Below are 18,736 nucleotides of genomic sequence, written 5' to 3'. Positions count from 1 at the left end.
TAACTTATAACTTGCATTTTATAGCTTTTTGCCTTGATGAGATACTAAAATTCTTTACTCGATCAAATTACTCTGGTTATTAAACTATTTTAAACAGCAATCCTTAATCAAAGGACCTTTTCTTAATAAACTAGTCCTTAGTTAAAGTCCATCTGTAATATACTCTGTGCACTAGAAATATATACATTTTAAGTGCAATATTTTTGTGAAATATTTTGTCCTAAATTATCAGTGTATGAGCTTCTAAGTTGCCATTTAAAGTGCTTGTGATGACACAGTCTGTCCTCTCCGTGTTGCTGCTAAGGCAGAGCAGTTGGCTGTTTCAGTGGTGCCAACACTTCGGAACTCAGGTGCTGCCCGGCTTCCCAGGCACCTGCCCTTCTTCAGGTCCTTATCCAGACAAGCTGCACAAAACAGCAATGGGCTCTGCTACCAATGGGCTGCTCACAGGCTCAGCTTAAATGAGAGGCCACAAATGAAGCTTTTCAAACCAGATGTTTGTTTTATTGGCTTTGACCAGTCCTTAGGGTCTACTTTGTTCACGCTTGAGCCAAATGTAGCAGAGAGAGAATAAATGTCTGATGTGCATCTCTTGAGGGGGTTTAGAGTAGTCCTGGATTCAGTTCTCTGCTCTTTTCTCAGCAAGTACCTTCTTTAGCCTTCTCAGTCAAGCAAGCGCTCTTCCCATGTGTCTGCTAGAGCTTGGTCTGGTTTTGTACTAAATCTCAGGCAGAGTCTTGAACCTCTCTGTCTCTAACCTCTCAAGTTAGTGTTCTACTATTAAGTTTTTTGTCAGTCTGGGACACAAAATCTTTTTTATATGAAAGCCTGAGATCTATCAATGATCCATCAGAAAATACTCAGTCTTGTGACCAGGTGTTTTTAAGCTAAGGGGAAGAGTGGATGCATGCAAATTCTTGCTCTTAATTCTTAAAGAAAAGAGGCATATTTTACAGATTTGTAGCATCTCATTTGCCATCATGTGTGAGTACTCAGGCCTAGGTCAGAGTGGCAGGGTTGTGCTGCCTGTTGATCTCATCTGAGGTTGGGATGTCTCAGCGTTTCCTTGCTTCTCAGATTTTCTTTTTTTTAGTTAGATTGAGTGGCCTTGGGCATTGAGCATCCAGAAGGTTGCTCATACTAGCTTTTAGAGACTAATTTGGGCTCCATTTTAGTGAAACAGGTTATTTATTAATGAGATATTGGGACTCCATAACAATATTGAAATGCCTTTGAAGCTCATACTTGGAGTGTTTCAGTAAAATTTAGTAAATCTGAGCAAGAACAGTAAAGGAGCTCATTTATTTCTTAAAGAACTGAAGTTAATGCTTCCAGTATGAATTCTCAATGTAAAAACCACAAAATAACATGTTGATCCTCTGAGCATGTAACTCATTGTAATGCTTTGATTTTTTTCCTTTGATTTAGATCTAATACAGTGCACAAATGAAATGAATGTGAATATTCCACAGCTGGCAGATACACTCTTTGAGAGAACTGCAAGCAGTAGCTGGGTCGTAGTGTTCAAAGCTCTAATTACAACACACCACCTCATGATGTATGGAAACGAGGTAAGACATGATTCATTCTGTTAAAGCCTACTTGACAGCTTTTAAAAATTGTCTCAATCTGTAAAGCATTAGATATGTATTTCAGTTTTTCAAAGATGTCATTTTTCCTCTGCTGATGGCTCTAAAGTATTTGTCCAGAGGAAAGAAAATATTGCTTCATTATTTCAATACCAAAATATATCAGCGTTTGCAATTTACCTGCAGGTATTTGAGTTGGTTTGTGAGGAAATAGAATAAAGGCTTGAAAACTTCTGATGAGCTTTATTTCATTAGGGTTGTGCTTATCAGTAAGAGCACAGCAGAAGAGTGTTGTTAGCACTCTGTAAATGTGCAGCCAACCTAATAACAGATAAGAATAATTGCTAAAAAGGAGAGGAATATAGTGACTAGAATATTTGATCTTACAAGACATCATCTAATGGGCTGAGTCTTCATATGTTGTTGCTATTAACATATCTGAAACATCGTTCTACTGCATTTAATTCACTTAAGTTATTTCATCACAGCTTATCAACAACTTCCTAGTCAATAACATGGAGTTAGAAATGCAGCCTCTCTTGCACAAGCCTTATGTTAAAAGCTAAACTTTGGTCAAGTGACACCCCTGAACCCGTGTGGGGTCATTGACCTAAGAAATGATTGTTGACCACTGGTAACTTTGAAATGACAATTCTTAAAAGTGCTTTCCAGACATTAAACTGCTATGAAAGCTTGGTGTTCCTCCTCTCTGCAAAGCTCTGTGAACTTGATTGAAATGACCTGTAAAACATAGTGTGCTCTTCACACTACAGCAGTTGAACTAGGTCAAACTTCAAGAACTTGGATAATGCAAGTAGTATTTTTGTTTAGTGTTTTCCCGCTTGTCTGTTCTAAAGTACGAAGTTAACTAAGCAGCTTCCTTTAGGATTATTAGTGTATTAGTACTTTATTCATGAGCAGTGATGTGTCTTTGTTTAGTTTAAATTTATATTTTTGCCACATCTAGTTTTGGATTTCAGAGGCTTTGCTAGTAAGTATTTTCAAGTTTTCCTCTAAATTTTTCCCTTTTAACTAATTTCTATTGTAGATAGAGGTTGCTAGAAACAATTACAAGATAAGTGTAGTTTGCTTGTCATATGTTTCTATTCTGACTCTCATAACAACTACATCCTCAACTTTTTCTTCACCAACAGCGGTTTATCCAGTATCTTGCATCGCGGAACACTTTGTTCAACTTAAATAACTACCTGGACAAAAGTGCCATGCAGGGTAAGGATCTTGTTTTTTCTCTGTGATGGTGAATGTGTCAGTGCACACTAGGAGCTAAATGACATTTAAATGGAAGAGTGTTTTGATTTTTATTGCGTGAGACACCAAAGAAAGTCCAGCCAAGAATGTAGGCAACAGGTCAAGTGAGATTCTGAGTTACCTGGGTGAGTGCTAGAAATCTGTCTGTAATATATGTATTATTGCACACACAGCTGTAAATGTTTACAAAGTGAGCTCTTGATGCTCATTAGAATAAACCTGATGAATTGTCAAGACAATAATAATTTTCGTTCTTGCATTTTAAAGCCTCAGGAGTAAATATTTACTGTTAAGGTGCATGGAATGGTAACTAGGATGTGCTGTATGAATAGGGAGAATTTTTTCAAATCTCTGATACATCCTTTACTTGCTAGTGATAGAACACGTTTTTAGGTTTTAGTTTTGAGAGATGGCAGATAAGTTATCAAACTCTTCATCATTTTACTAAGAATACATTTTTATTCTAATTTCAATAACATCTTAACAAGAACTGCTTGGTGCTTGCCTAATCTTTTATGCTCAGTTCTTGTCTAATATTTTAATGTGTTTAGGTGCTTATTTTCGTAATTACAACAAATGCTTTCCTAATCTTAGCAACTTGGGAAGAAACTAATGTCATATCTTAAGATCCTGGAAAGTGCCTAGGAAGAACTTTTTATGCAAGCTGACATTAAACAGGCTGCTAGGAGAACAGTTCTTGAAAAGAACTGAAAAAGTGTACTCCTTCATAATGTCTAACTTACAAATGCTTAACTTTTAGGCTATGATATGTCTACCTTCATTAGGCGATACAGCAGATACTTGAATGAAAAAGCACTTTCATATAGACTTGTAGCAGTTGACTTCACCAAAATGAAAAGAGGGTAAGACTACTACTGCTACTTCTGTTTGATCCTTCCTGTTGCAGGGGGTGGGACAAGGAGGAACGCAGTTGTTCTTGAGCTTGTCATAGATTGGTGTTCTTTTGGCCCTTTGAAACAATATTGTATTGTTGAAACAATACAATGTGGGGTGAGATCTCCGTCTTGTGTAAATGTGTGTCTCCTACTCTGTAGGATAGATGGAGTGATGAGAACTATGAATCCTGAAAAGCTTCTGAAAACCCTTCCAATCATACAGAACCAGCTTGATGCACTCCTTGATTTTGATGTAAGTACTTTAAGCTCAGTGTTAAGTAACACTCTCTCATTTTGAAGTGAGAGTTTTATTATTTTGTTAAATACTAATTTACTTTCTCATTGCTTTCTACACAGGCAAATCCAAATGAACTAACAAATGGTGTTATAAATGCTGCCTTTATGCTCCTCTTTAAAGATTCCATTAGACTTTTTGCAGCATACAATGAGGGGATTATTAATCTTTTAGGTATGTGAGAATTTTTTTAGCTTTTGAATTTTGTGAAAGATATTGAGAAAACTAAAGAAGATCGATGATTTCTGACAGCGGTTTCTTTAAAAATTCTCTCTGCTCTATTGCTGTTAAATGAAGCCTATCTTAGTTTTAGTGACCAGGAGCATAGGGTTACACATCCACTTCTACCTGGAAGGATACGTCTTGAAACAAAGTGAAATGAGAGGGTGATTGGTGAGACTGAAACAAAAATACCATGAAAGTGCAATTGATAACCTTTGCAATTGGACTGTAAAGGTTTTGAGATGTGGTGTTTTGAGTATTTAATATACTCACAGTACAGCTGAATTCTGTTTTCCTGTACTTTCTTTAAAATGTGATTGGTACCTGAATCTGCCTGAGCTGATGAGATGAAATGTAGGATATTTCTTAAAAGGGTGATAACCTCCTAGGAAAGTCTTTTCATTACCATTTAAGCAAATTTATTAATGAAACCATCATTTTGTTCTGTTAATCCATTAGCTTCTACTCAGTGCCATATTTGTAAATATATAGGGCAAAACCATGAAAAGTGAAGGATGTGGTTGATGCTCCTTTTAGTAGTTCAGTTCAGTATATGTAGCCACTTCAGTATCAAAATGTATTAATACAGGGTCTAAAAAGGTAAATAAATGCCAAGAATATTTTCAAACTATAACATAATTTGCCTCATTGCCAGCTAATAAGCTGACTTTTTGAAAATATTCACCAAAATACCTAATTTAACAATTTGCATGGATTCACATCCATGTTTAATAAATTTTTGCATTATAGTCTAATACACTGAAACTGAAAAATTAGTGGTTTTGTATTGATGGACTTATACAAAATTTCAGGTATTCCTGTAAAATCTGAATAGTTTTGAGTTACTGCTGTCTGTTCTCTTATTGAAGCTTGTGTCAAACTTCTATAATACCATATCAGCTTTTTGCTGGGGAGAGTATTTATCTTACAAGAGTTTTATTTGCATCCTCAGAAAGATATTTTGATATGAAGAAGAACCAGTGCAAAGAAGGCTTGGATATTTACAAAAAATTTCTAGCCAAAATGACCAAATTGTCAGAGTTCCTCAAAGTAGCAGAGGTAAATAAATCTACATGTATGGAAAGGATATAACTTAGCTGTCTGTATTGGTACAGTATCAATGTTCATAGAATCACCTTTAAACAGATTGTTTGCTTAATTTTACTATACAAGGAAGTATTCTAGAGATTAGATATTTTAAAGATTGTATATGCCTATTAACATGGAGTGAGATTCTTATGTATCCTTTTTATTAGCCAGACCACATAGTAAACTTTCTGAAGTATCATTATAAATTTTATAAATGCTCCAGAATGTGTAAACTGATTATTACAATCTATTTAAAGATATTTATAGGGCTCTCCTTTACTGTAAGTACTTAAAAATTGATAACTAGTTTCATTAAGTAGTGTGGCTGTTTCTGATACTTCTAGCAGGCTTTTCTGCATGAAAGGCTGGATGAAAAGCTGAGTTTGCCTTGAGATGCTCTTTAATGCATTTGTGATTTTTAAGGTGCGTTCCTAGTGAAACTAGTATCAGTTCAGAAAGTTATGAATATCCCCTTTTAATATGCTAGCTTCTATGTAACATTCAGACACTGCTGTGTTATTTTCATTGCCACTGCATGTAGTAATGTACTATATTTTTCCTTCTCTTTTTGTAAACCCAGCAAGTTGGAATCGATCAGGGTGACATTCCAGATCTCACTCAGGTCAGTGTACATTGCATATAGATTATTTTGTTTGTCTTTTTAAAGGTTGGTATGTATCGTAGTAATCATTCTTCTCGAGACTGTATTCTCTTCTATTTATATGTGGGAAATATTTATAGTAGCTTCTCACATGGATTTAATGTATTCAATACTTAGACTTTGCAGTTCTTAATGAGATTTTTTTGATTGTTCAAAGCAATAAAACCCACAGAAAATACTATTTTTCAAGAACTTCTGGTTTTTATCACAGAACATTTCTTGGCAGGTAAGCCAGAAGTATCTTGCCATACCTAGAGGAAAACCTTCTCTTTAACTCTAACTTTGTCTTCCAACACATTTAAAGATGACAGTAAGCTGGTTCAGTTGGAATTTTTTTTCTCTCCCCTTAAGTCTGAAGAATAAACTTGGTATTTCTATACCAGCTGTTGATGTTGGCTTTGATTTTGCTCAGTAGTATGAGGGACATGTGCAATGCAGGTTGTGTGCTGGAAAACTCAGTCTGAAAGGTGGAATCAGGGAAACACCTTCCAGTGAGGATAAACTGAGGGGCAGAAGGGTGGTGACAAAATGGGTTGACCTGGTGCACAGGAAACACTGATAGTCCACAGAGGTCAACAAGGTTGTTCTGTGTGACTCCCTTCAGTTTATAGGGATGTTTTATTTCTCACCTAGGGCCAACCCAACAGAGCAGTGTTTGTCATTATTTCTCTAGCACCTGGCAACCTGCAGGGTACAATAAACAGCCTGAGGAGACTTGGGCAGAAACTGCAGTGCTTTAGAGCTCGGGTACTGGAGATGTTGGAGTGCAGTCAGTGAGAAACTAAAAATCTAATGTGTAACATTTGAACAGTCACATCTAATCCTACACTAGCTTCTTGAAATTAAATTTCATGGGTTAATCATGAAAAAAAAATCTAATGTGAAGATTTACCTAACCCTAATCTGTGTCTTTTTAAAATGGAAATCAAACCTAAGCCACAAACTTCCATTGTTAGTGGTGTTCATTACTGCCTACAGTATGAATTCCGTTTGAAATCATTCATGCTTCAAAGCACAGATCTCTAATGCTTGCTCCTAGCATTTAATATTAATCACTTTAAGAACTTGTCTTCATGGTATAAAAGAAATATGACTGAAACCATCAGGGTAAAAGCAGGTAATGATTGAAACAGTAGTTTGAGATTTTCTGTTGGTATTTGATCTTAGCATCATACTTTGTCTTTTGATTAGTACTGCAGTATTCAGCTGGGCTGTATTATGCTAATCACATTACACTTAAGACTGAAGTTATTTATACCTCACTGAGTTAGTGTGCACTTGTCTACTTGGGTCATTATAAGGCTCTGGAAAGCAAGTAGGGTTTTTTTATTTACTGGGAATAGGGTATTTAACTTCATTTTGCTGCTTTTTTTATCCGAAACTTTCAGTGAGACAATACTTAATATCTACTGTGCCCACAAAATTTTATTTCTAATAGCTCAGCTGTTTTATTGTAAGTGCACTTATATGAGAAATGCACTTCTGAGCTGGTGGTAGACCTCAGCATCCTGTGCATTTTGACAGTTTTAGTGCCACTATTAAACATTCTACTTAGAAAATTTCATGGCATTTAATATAAGTTGAATAATTGTACATCCATTTAGTGCCACTGCAAAAGGATTTGCTGGAATTTCTTAATACTGCCACTTTTGCCTGTTTCTGTGAAGAAAACATTTTCCTTTGTAGGTGCCCTGTTCCACAGTGATGTTGCTTTCTATTAATAGCTGTTCATATATTTCATGAACATAGCTGGGCTCTTTCCCTCTGTATGGATGTTAGTCTGTCATGTGTTTTAGGGGGTGGGGGGATGGAGGGGAATCGTGAAATGCAGCCTTTCTCAAGTCAGTGGCTGGATTAGCCCAGGTATAATTTCTGACATAAAACTACCCTGTTCAGTCCAAGTCTGATGTTTTGTTGGAGGATATCTGCAGTAGTGAGAAAGTTCAGAGGAGGTTACTGGATTGTTGGTTTAGTTCTTGTGGTTGAAGGGGGTTGTTCAGAGGTTTTAGAAAAAGTAAGTATAGAATATGCATTTCCATACAAATAAGTTTGAGTGGCTTTGGGAGAAAAAAAAGACAAGGAAAAGCTTTCTGGAATTAAGGCACAGTCTCCTGCTACTAAGATTATCTAAGTAGCTGTACCATGCAATGCCTTTTGCAAGCTATTGTGCCTCCTGAAAAGTAAAAGTATGGGGAGATTTGGTTTGATTGGGGATTTTTTTCTTTTGGTTTTTTGCTTGTTGTTTTTGGTTGTTTTTTTTTTGTTTGGTTTGGGGTTTTTTGTCCTTGGTACCTTTCCAAAAGGGTATTTTAAAATGTCCCCCTTGGGATTTAGCTGTCTGGGTCGAATGCTGAATTTATTCATGAGCTGTTGTTGAGGTAACTACACTGTCTTAGCTTACCTCGCTCTATTTAAGAAATATAAGCTCAGGTCTTCATTTTAAGACAAACAGTTTTATAGGGTTATTCTAATTGCCTTTTTTTTCTTTTTTTTTTTCACATCTCTTGATTCATCTAGCTTGAATTTGCCTTCAATGAAAGTGAGAAGCTAGAATTGTGCTCAGTATTTCAAAGGGAAGATTGCCTGCCAAAGCCTTGTGTGAATAATATTTTCCTCTTTTCAGGAAATGGCTTGTTCTAGCTTTTGGTACAGAAGGGCTAGCAAGGGCAAGTTTGTTTTTCCTCCTAACAATGGCTGTTATATCTGTTCTACCTTCTGAAAGTTGGCAAGTGGTAAGAGAGGCTTAATGTCTCTGAAACCCTGCCAGGTGAGGAGGACTGAGCTGGCAGATAGGTTTAAATTTTAGAGGTACATTCCCTTCATATAAATCTGCAGTACGATTTATTTCACTTAGAGTAATGGAGTTGGTTTATTGTACAGTTACATGTTGAATAGCTATTTAGTCTGCAGTAGTGTCCTTGAAATCAGATTGGATTTGATTCCCTGTCTTATCCAACCTAACATTCTGCTGTTGTCAGGTGTTTCTACTGTAAGCCTTTGACTGAAAATATTTGAATGGAGAGTGATTGGGATTTTGTTGTTATATGGGAAAGTAGATCAAAAATGCCATGTCTTTGTTTCAGGGCTTCTGTGAGTTTAAGGGAGTAGTGCTTCATCAACTTTGTTTTTTCAGTTGCTTCTAATGTAGCAAATACTGTTGCCAAAACCAAGAATCTAACTTGCATGCACAGAAGCAGAACCGCTCTGGGGAATCCTTCCTTCCTGCCTCTGTGGTCCCACTCCTTTTAAGGAACCACCTCTGAGTAGATGGAATTTGGGTGTGTAGGATGGCAACAAAACCCAAAAGCACTATTACTGATGTGTGAGATTTTGTTTGTTTTTAGTTGGTGACAAAACGAAACTGTGTACTAAACAATGATGTGTTGATAGAAGCAATGTTCTATAAATACTTTTAATTTTAGGCACCCAGCAGCTTGCTTGAGGCACTGGAACAGCATTTGGCTTCTGTGGAGGGAAAGAAAACAAAGGAAGTCTCTGCTGCCAGCAGGTGAGCACCCAGTGAATTACAACAATGCCTGTACTTAAGATTTGTCATTGTCATTCTAACAATTTTCAGGGTTCAGTCATGTGGTGTTGTTGATTTTTATTCACTTCTGAATGTATCATCCTAGAAATATAAATGAAACATATAGTGAGCAATAGTCTGATAGCTTAGCCACATTTGAAATGTAGGTATGTCTGCCTGTGTCTCTGATAGATTTCTGATTATGCTGTAATAAACCACTCAACTGAGACCTTGTATATTACTCTTTTCAGCTTTTACTTTTTTAAAGTCCTTTGGCTTGTAACATTTATAAGGTGTTTGGATTTTGATACTCTTCTTACCCAAGACAGGATGATATTTATCTGAATTATTATTTATATATTTATGATCTACCTCTAAGACCATGAATTTATCTTAACCTTCTTGTAAAAGTTCTTCAGCCCCTCTTCAGAATAGCCAAATTAGCTTAGATGTATTGTGCTGAAAAAATTGTGTTATTCTTTCTGTCAAGTACAGTATCAGTATGTATGAAAATACTTCTGACTGAATAGTGAGAGATCTCTTTTGGCACAGACATTCTCCCACAGAAACTTGGTAAATATTGATAAATGTATCAGGTGAATATTGATAAATGTTTCCGATTTTTTTCAAGAATCTAAGGATTCACTACCACAATATTCGGTATATGCAGAATATATATGTATAATGCTGTGCTTTCTTTGCTTGTACATAGTGTACAAACAAACTTTCTGTGCCTCTTCCATTTGAATAACATTCTAGTGTAGTCTAATAACTTTAAAGAGGAAAGACAACTGCTATGTTCCATATTTTCCAGTTCTTATCTGCTGAAACTCAAGGGAGTCACTCTGTGTACTTGTGTATCTTTTGTCACCAAACTGTTTTTGGGGTGTCTGTTCTTATCTTATGTACCAGAGAATAAGGGAAGAAGTGACTGGGGACGAGGGCGATGCATGACTAGAGTCATGATATTTAAACTGTGAGTGATGTATAACTGACTGTGGTTTTTTTAATAATGTTTTCTAAAATTATTGGTCTTTTTAGAGCCAGTGCCCTATCCAGTGCTGTTTCCACACTTGCCAATACAGGAATGTCATTCAGCCGGATGGATGAGAAAGAAAAGCAGCAGGCATTGGAGGAGGAACAAGTTAGACTGCAGGCGCTTAAGGTAGGATGTTTTTAACAAGTTTTGTATTCAAAGACTTTTTGTAACTGAATAGAATAGTCTATGGTGAGGAAGCTTGCAAGGTCACTCAGTGTTTTATGTGAGCTGTTGTCTTGGTTTGATTTGGGTTTGCCAATTTTAATATACTCAATTTTTTGTTGGAGATAGGATTTAGGAGCAAAAACAAGCCAGGCTTAAAACTTAGAAGGGTATAAAGAAGGAATTTATTAATAACACTATTAATATATTAATAATATTTATTAATAAGAGAAAGTAAGGAATTTGGAATCAGATTCCCAGATCACTTCCTCCTCCCTCCCACCTTCCAATTTCTTAACAACATACAGAGACACTTCAGTTAGTCATTCACTTAAATAATCATTTCAGTTCACTCTAGAGAGAGAAGCTCCTTCTTAGTTTAGCCATAGGGTTTGTCTTCACTTTCACAATTTTCATCTGCCCAGGAAAATCTGCAAATCATGAAATTCCTCCCATCTTCACAGTCTTCCCAGAGCTATGTTGTGAGTCATGTCAAAAAAACTCCTGGGGTATTACTTTTAAAGGCAAGCTGTTCCAAGGCAAAAAGTTCATTTCTTTTTCCATCAAATGTCTCTGTTCATCTTTCCAGTCTCCCGAAGAGAGACCCTATTCCTTTAGAGCAAAGGATCTTTTTTCTTAAGCACTTCAATCCCCCCAAGTAGGTCTCCACAATTTAAAGGAATTTTCAGTGTAGTCCAGTCCTCCATAATTTACAAAAAAAGGTTCTTTTCAGCCTATCTTTCCATGGCATCTCCTCAATCTCTTCCCATCTGGAAACTTGGCTCCCACTTGACTGACTTTAGTGTACTTCCTGCTTTATTCTTCTCATTCAAGGTAGGTCAGGAGATCTGCAGTCTCATCCAAGCTTTAGAAGGGTTAAAATTGCACACAGAAGGTGAAGGGAGCCGGGCAAGGCCCTGCTGGAGACGTGCCATGCCATGCAGGCTGCGTGGGGGAGACTGGGCTGGACTCTGTTCCAGCTGCATTTCTCCCAAGCTGTGTGGGCAGCTGAGGGGGGAAAACTAGGATCTTAGCAAAGGTTTCCCTTTCCCCTGGCCATCAGGGCCCCTAGTTGAAAATGGGGAGAGGTCTCAGTGGCTCCCCCAGCCCTGCCTGGCCAGGCTGCATGGGGAGGAGGGCCGGGCCGGGCCAGTTGTTACCTGCTTCACAGACAGAAGTGAAAAGAGCGATTTCAGTTTACTGATGTGATTCATGAAAGCAAAGTAACTTTTTACTTGGTTACCCAGGCTGTCAATTATTAAATCAACTTTCTAATTAGTTCCTGCAGCTCACAGAGTAAGTTCTCATAGAGGAAACAGCCCCTATGTGTGTCTGTGCTCTGTGCTGCTCCTCCTTTCATGCAAAACCAGCACAGCTGTGTAAAACATACACCCGTGCTTTGACAGTTGCCGTCAAAATGCAGTAAACATATCTAGAAGTAGTGAGGAATGTAAACCTGAAATTAATTTAAACAAGGGATGCTACCTTATTATTGGATTTCATGTTGTTACATTGATTTCTGAACGTCTGAATTGAACCATGAAGAGACTCGTTAAGTAGGGAGATGAGTCTTCCTGAAAAAAGGTCCATTGAGCTGTTTCTCTCAGTGACTTTGGAGGGAGTCTGGAATGTATAGCTTGACTAGAAGTGATTTACTTCTAGGCAGATACAGATTTTAAAAAAGTTATTTAAAACATCAAGTCTCACCTTGATTTTTACATGCTTTTTAGAACAAATACTCTTATCTCTAATTTCAATTATTTTTCTGGTGTTAGGGCTTTACAGAAGAAAAAGTGTTTTATTTATGAAGACTATAATTAACATTTTCTTCTTGGAAAAGGTCTCCAGGACTGAAATGTTAATAAATTAATAAGACTAAAATGCCAACTGTCTCTCTCATCTTTCAGGAGCAGCGATTAAGAGAAATTTCTGTAGTATCAAATTCCACTTCCACATCAGCATCCCCAAGCACTTTATCAGGAAAAAGTATAAATACCACTGTAGCTGTTGACCTCTTTGCTGCGCCAGCACCCACAACAAATAGGTGAGAGATATTTTGCTTTCTGAAATAAACAGAAAATACTGCACTGACCTGTAGTTCCACAATCAACTGCAAAACTGTGATCCTAGTTACCTCTCAGGTAACTTTTGCTGATGTTTTCTTGGTGTACCCACAGGAATTTTGTCAGTAAATGTTCAATTAGCAGTTTGTTGTATCACTGTTGTTGATGGGCTGCTAGCAAATACAAGAAAATGAGATTGGTACAAGTGTTCATAAAAGCAAGAATACAATGTCTGTTACATATCTTCATATTTCTCTTTCTCTCATTTCTTATTCAGCATGCCCAACCTTTCTAGTGATCTTTTTGATCTTCAGCCTGCATTTGTTCCAACTGTGCAAAGTACTCCAGCTATATCAACATCTGCAAGCAGTGCTTGGGGAGGTGAGCTCATTCCCTGATTTGACTGTCTAAATGATAACAGAATTCTTAGAATACAAGGTTCACACTTAATTGAATCTGCATCTTAAACCTTAACTATTTTGCATCCTAACATTCATAACAAAATATGAAATAAATTATCTGAAAGTTCTGACAAACTTTCTTGAACACATAACGTTAGTGTTGATGGAACAAAGGAGCAGAACTGTTCAATAAAGATGACAGGGGGAAGAAATATAACTAAAGATCAAAGTTGAAAAATACTGGAAAATAAAACCTAGCCAGGTATAACTGAAAAGATCCTAGACTAGTATTTCCATTTAATTAAGCAATATTTAATATACTTCTCACTTCAAAGGTGTTGGTAACTTCAGAGTTCTTGTAAAAAAGCTGTGGACCCCCGTTTCTTCACCCATCGTTCCAAAGAATGGTCAGGTTAGATATCAAAGAAATGGCTTAAATGTCTAAAGAAGGCAGTGTTAACACCATGGTAAATGTTAGTATTTAAATAGGTGGAATTGACACTCTTATATGCTATTTAAAAGGTAGATTACTGAAGCCAAAAATTTAGTATCTAAATTCTTTGATATATGTTCTGTCATTCTCGCCCTCCCACCCAATGTCAATACTAGAAGCCAAAAATTTAGTATCTAAATTCTTTGATATATGTTCTGTCATTCTCGCCCTCCCACCCAATGTCAATACTAGAAGCATTTTCCCTAAATCGAGAGCTGTTAGGATTTTTGTCTGAAACTAAAAATTTGTATCTAGATAATATCTATCTAAAATTTGTATCTAACTTTGACTATCCTTAGGTGGAATATTTACAATATGACTTTGTCTAGAGATTCTCATATTCAATCATTTCAGTCTGTTTTTCTTTTCCATTATTTGTATTCTGTATTCTTTCCTTTACTTCTGCATCTGAAAGGTTCTTTCTCGTCTTCAAATGGTTGTGTTGGTTCTCCACCTCATCTGGACATCTTTGACATGAAGCCAGTTGAAGAAGCTGTAAAATCTGCCACCCCTTTCACCAATTCTTCTTTTTCCTTCAAACAAAGAGTGGAACTGTTTAGTGGTAAAAAAAACATTCCCCATGTAGTTTATTTGCAGCTGGAGATGATAATGCTAATAATGTGGGCCATGTTTTGTAGTTTGGGCCAATCTTCTCTTTTTATTAATCAGTGAAAATGGTGCATTAATTCCAGATGTAGTTAATTATATGTTTCCTTAAATGTTTATTTCTATAGTTGAAATAAACTATTACTTTGTTCTGCTTGCCCAGTCTAGGCATCCTAAGACTTGCAGCTGATTTCTTTCAAACATCAGAAATCTACTGATTTCTTTCAAACTGGAACCTTCTTTCTCTTTTGTAATGGGGAATGCAGGAGTTACTTGGCTTTTCATATCTGTAAAATAAAAAAAAAACCTTTTCATAATAGTAAAATTCCCTAATATTTAGCTGCAGATTTAGTTGCTGGGTTCCCTCTTCCTTTCTCTTTAAAACTGATCTTATTTTCATCTCTCTTTTTGCAAAGATGATTTTAGTGGTCATAAACCAACATACACTTCTGTGTATCATCCTATGACTGTTGATGGTAATTTGATTTTTTGTTGTGTTTTTTGTTTTGTTTGGGTTTTTTGTTGTTTTTGTTATTGGTTTTGTTTTTGTTTTTTAAAACTTTCTGGTTTCACTGGAATGAGTGGTATTACTTCATGGATGTATTTCATTACTCAACTTATTTTTTAGGTTTTTCTCTTCATTCGGCCTCTCCAAGTACCACCTCTTCAACAATTAATGTGGATTTTGATGCTGTTTTTGGAGGAAAATCTACAGCACCAGAGTACAGGACTGCAAGTGGTAAAAACTCTCTTTTAACTAATTTATACCCTACAGGCAAAAACTGCTTAGCAGTTTAGCATAATTGCTATTGCAGTTGGAAATTTAATAACTTAATATATTTGCTAGGTGATTATGGTCTGATAAGAGGCAATCAGTTCAGTTGTTAGTTGTTATTTACTTTAAAATTAGCTTTGACTGATTTCATTCTCTGTGTAGTAACTGTTTCCTCTCTCTCTGGGGGAACAAACTTTGAACATGGCCCACTGGATGTCTCATAACGGGTAAGCTCATATTCATTTGTCTTTTGTGCTTTCTCTTGATACGTGGTGAGACTTCCCTCTGACTCAGAAGTGACATGCAGAAGTGCAGAACTAGTTTTGTGTGTTTCTTGAAGAATACCTGAGTTAGTCTTTCTCTTCGGTATAGCAAAGTATTGTTGAAGTAGAGTTAAAGATTCTTTTAGATTAGTAGGTACAATATAGTATTCCATAAAAAATAAGAAGTTAAACTATGCTTCTATCAAAGTCTTAAATACTTCCTTCATGTTGAACTTTCACACATAAATACTCAAATTAGTGTTCTATAAAGAAAATTCCTCCCTAGCCTATGGATGTCATTTATTAAATGCAATGGAACTATTTTGTTAACAGTTGCTTTTATTTTCTTTCTTTAGGTTTTAACTTTCTAGATGATGTATTGCAACCCACAGTACCACCACAAACTCAAGGAGCCACTGTAGCTAGCCAGCAAAGTAAAAAAATTTTGGCAAATGACCTTGATTCTTCACTTGCTAACCTAGTAGGAAGTAAGTGTGAAGCTTTTAAAATTAACTTTTTCATTTTTTACTGAAAGCAAAACAAGCTTTTTTTTGCCTCTCAAATTAAAATTCTTAAGGATTTTATCTGTTTCTTTTCCCCCACAGATCTTGGCTTTGGAGGAACTCCATCCAAAAAGTAAGTGCATATATGTACTTAGGATATTCTCACATGACTGTTTAATAGTATCTGGCACTAACATGGTAAGGATTTCATCTCTTGAAACAATATGAAATAACTGAGAAATGCATTGGAACAGTGTGTTTGTGGTCAGTCACCATAACATGGCCAAACTTAACTTTTAAAGCAGCTCACTTTAATTAGTTTTGCTGTATTTTTATTGAAGTATTTTTATTTTTTGAAACACTATAAAAGTTGCATCAAACTCCAGTTAATCATTATATGCACAGTGCAGTACTGATAGTTCACTTGTAACACAAACAGACCCCCAGACTTAACACTGGAGAAGAGATACATAAGTGATTACTGAAATTGAGTGTTTTGCATGTTTGGGTTTCTTGTTATGTTGTTTTACTCTAGCAGTTGCCTCTCCTTGAAAACTAACACCATGGTTTCATTTTAGATCAGATATGCAGTGGTCTCAGCCTACAGAGAAAAAACTTACTGGTGGAACAAACTGGCAAGCAAAAACAAGCACATCGACTACATGGAACCCAACTCCCTTACCCACTATTCCACACATGGTAATTTCTGTACTTTGAAATCACACTTCATTCTAACAAATGCTGCTTCCCTGCTTGTGTTAATTTATAAAGAACAGCAAAGGCATTTGATACAAGACTGGGGGTAGCAGGGAATGCTTACAGTATTATAGGATCTTACTGAATGAGGTAGAGGTTTTAGGATGCTTTATTTCCTCTCACTGAAAAGCTTGTCCGTTAAGGACTTACATCTCAAGTGAAAGGCTGATTACCTGTCTCAGTTCATAAATTCTTTTGGGATTGAAACAAATGATCCCAGTCCAGAAAATTCCAGATGTGCATTTTTGAGGTGCTTCTGCTCCCCCTCACACACACATATGCACACAAAAATTCACCTTTAAGAATTCAGAGAATGTGTTTTAAGGGCAAAACTGCTGTTCCTTCCAGTCTTTACTCCTTTTTCAGTTTTATCATGAAATACTGCTGCAACCCCTGCAAGGCACCTTAATAATGAGGCCAAGCAGCACTTTGGACTTTTGATAATGCTCAACAGCAATTTAATATTTTTAACACAGTACAAATCTTAAGTGTCCCTTTCATAGTTATTTAAAGGGAGAATTTCCATTTCTAGGAGGGATATTTGTAGGCAATTGATTTTTCTTTGCTTTTAAAAGAGATTTTTCAAGTGTATTGTATTCATAATATATTCATAGAAATATTAATCACTTCTAAAAAGCTGTCTTAGAGGGAAGTAGATGTTCATCTCAGTTACATAGACAACTAGAATAATTACCACATTTACTGTGAATTTTGGACTGCTGTTTGACTTAATTTTGCAATAAGCATAGTTTTGCCTCTAATGCCTATTTTCTTTGTCCTATATGACTATACTCATTTAGAATTAGAGAAGTTGAATACAGTATTAAATCCAGTATTGGACTCAAATGAGAATAAAAAATTTGATGAGAGGGCACAGTTGTATTGCACTTTTATCTGGGATTTTTTTGAGACCATACAATCTCTTTTGCCCTTCTAGGTGCTGTAGAATGTGTTGTTAGAGTGCTGATGCATTTTTATTTCTGTAACATAGAGGGTGCCTTAGTACCCCTTGATCACTATGGATTTAAAGATACGTTTTTATTTCACGTGTTCATCAGGTCTAAGCATTTGACTGTTTTATGCCAGGCGTCTGGCCATACATTTTCCTGGAACTCCCAGCAATTACTGATATGAAGATCTAGCTCAGCTATGAGCCTCTTTAAAATCTGTGCCCCAGAACTGCAAAGGTCTCAGTGTCCTGGGTGGCCTCTGGCACTCAGAACTAACCCTCCAATTCATGTACCACTGCATCCTATCCCATAGCCAAGTGTTTCATCCAGCACTTGGGTTTCAGTGTAATTAGCACTGCTTAACAAAGCATGGCTTTAGGAAGCAAGTGCATTGCTGTGCCTGTGAACATAACCTGATATAAGGCTTAAAATGCTCTTCATTTTTCTTTTTTCATATTGTGACATCAGATGTTAGTATGTGGGCAACATCACCCTGACTAAACATCTGTTGCTATTCACTTCTTAAGCTGAATGGTCACTGGCTTCCTTGGCATTCTTTTCTATGCCCTTCTCTAATGGGAGGAAGAAATAGCGTTGCATGCCATGCCCTCTAAAAGCTTCTCACACACATGCTTCTGCAAGCAATATACTCAAATCTGGCTAAGTGTAGTAAAATTTCTGATTTTGTTGTAAGTTGTACTAGTGGTAATTTTCTAAGCATAGTAACTGATGTTACTGTCCTTGCACTTTTTTTCCTCACACTTTAATTGTTTTAATAAGTGAGCATAGTTAAAAACTGTTACGTTACTGGACTTGAATCCATCCCTTAGTTAGAATTTCCAGCATGAATACCTATTAAGTAATTTTCTATCTTATCCTTTTGCTATGCCAGAATGGAGTACACTATCCTGGATATGTAAGTCAATTTCTTGTAAATACATTGGTTATTTTTAGTACTGAAAAATATGTGTTTTTCAAAATTATATATATATATATATATTACTAAGCATGCATGAGTCTCTAAAGTTTAATTTTTTTTTTATTAAAGGTACCTGCTCCTATCACATACCCATTGACCACACCTCAAGTGCCTATATATGGAATGGTAAGAAGCACGATTTGTTTTGTGTTCCTGAAAACTGAGTTGTCTCTACCAGTGGGTTTCATGTCATGAAGTA

The 18,736-nt window shown here is 36.3% G+C and overlaps 1 protein-coding gene across 5 annotated transcripts in view; it reads left to right on the top strand.

The window, feature by feature from the left end:
• The window catches only part of VBP1 (VHL binding protein 1), a 40,959-nt gene that overhangs the window by 6,638 nt on the left and 15,585 nt on the right, over nucleotides 1-18,736 (top strand). For 2 of the 5 annotated variants that reach the window (XM_056491651.1, XM_056491645.1), the window contains exons 2-18: nucleotides 1,429-1,571; nucleotides 2,744-2,819; nucleotides 3,619-3,721; nucleotides 3,914-4,007; nucleotides 4,112-4,223; nucleotides 5,224-5,330; nucleotides 5,941-5,982; nucleotides 9,444-9,529; nucleotides 10,589-10,712; nucleotides 12,656-12,792; nucleotides 13,089-13,192; nucleotides 14,121-14,267; nucleotides 14,940-15,050; nucleotides 15,706-15,837; nucleotides 15,955-15,985; nucleotides 16,431-16,551; nucleotides 18,607-18,663. In XM_056491651.1, coding sequence (XP_056347626.1) covers nucleotides 1,429-1,571; nucleotides 2,744-2,819; nucleotides 3,619-3,721; nucleotides 3,914-4,007; nucleotides 4,112-4,223; nucleotides 5,224-5,330; nucleotides 5,941-5,982; nucleotides 9,444-9,529; nucleotides 10,589-10,712; nucleotides 12,656-12,792; nucleotides 13,089-13,192; nucleotides 14,121-14,267; nucleotides 14,940-15,050; nucleotides 15,706-15,837; nucleotides 15,955-15,985; nucleotides 16,431-16,551; nucleotides 18,607-18,663 — 1,727 coding nt within the window. The remainder of the gene's footprint in view (nucleotides 1-1,428; nucleotides 1,572-2,743; nucleotides 2,820-3,618; nucleotides 3,722-3,913; nucleotides 4,008-4,111; nucleotides 4,224-5,223; nucleotides 5,331-5,940; nucleotides 5,983-9,443; nucleotides 9,530-10,588; nucleotides 10,713-12,655; nucleotides 12,793-13,088; nucleotides 13,193-14,120; nucleotides 14,268-14,939; nucleotides 15,051-15,705; nucleotides 15,838-15,954; nucleotides 15,986-16,430; nucleotides 16,552-18,606; nucleotides 18,664-18,736) is intronic. The other 3 variants (XM_056491646.1, XM_056491649.1, XM_056491647.1) reach the window with 3 other exon arrangements.

Source organism: Oenanthe melanoleuca, chromosome 4A (genome assembly GCF_029582105.1).
Source record: "Oenanthe melanoleuca isolate GR-GAL-2019-014 chromosome 4A, OMel1.0, whole genome shotgun sequence".
In the NCBI taxonomy this organism is placed as follows: domain Eukaryota; kingdom Metazoa; phylum Chordata; class Aves; order Passeriformes; family Muscicapidae; genus Oenanthe; species Oenanthe melanoleuca.
This window is presented reverse-complemented; position numbering and strand designations above follow the sequence as displayed.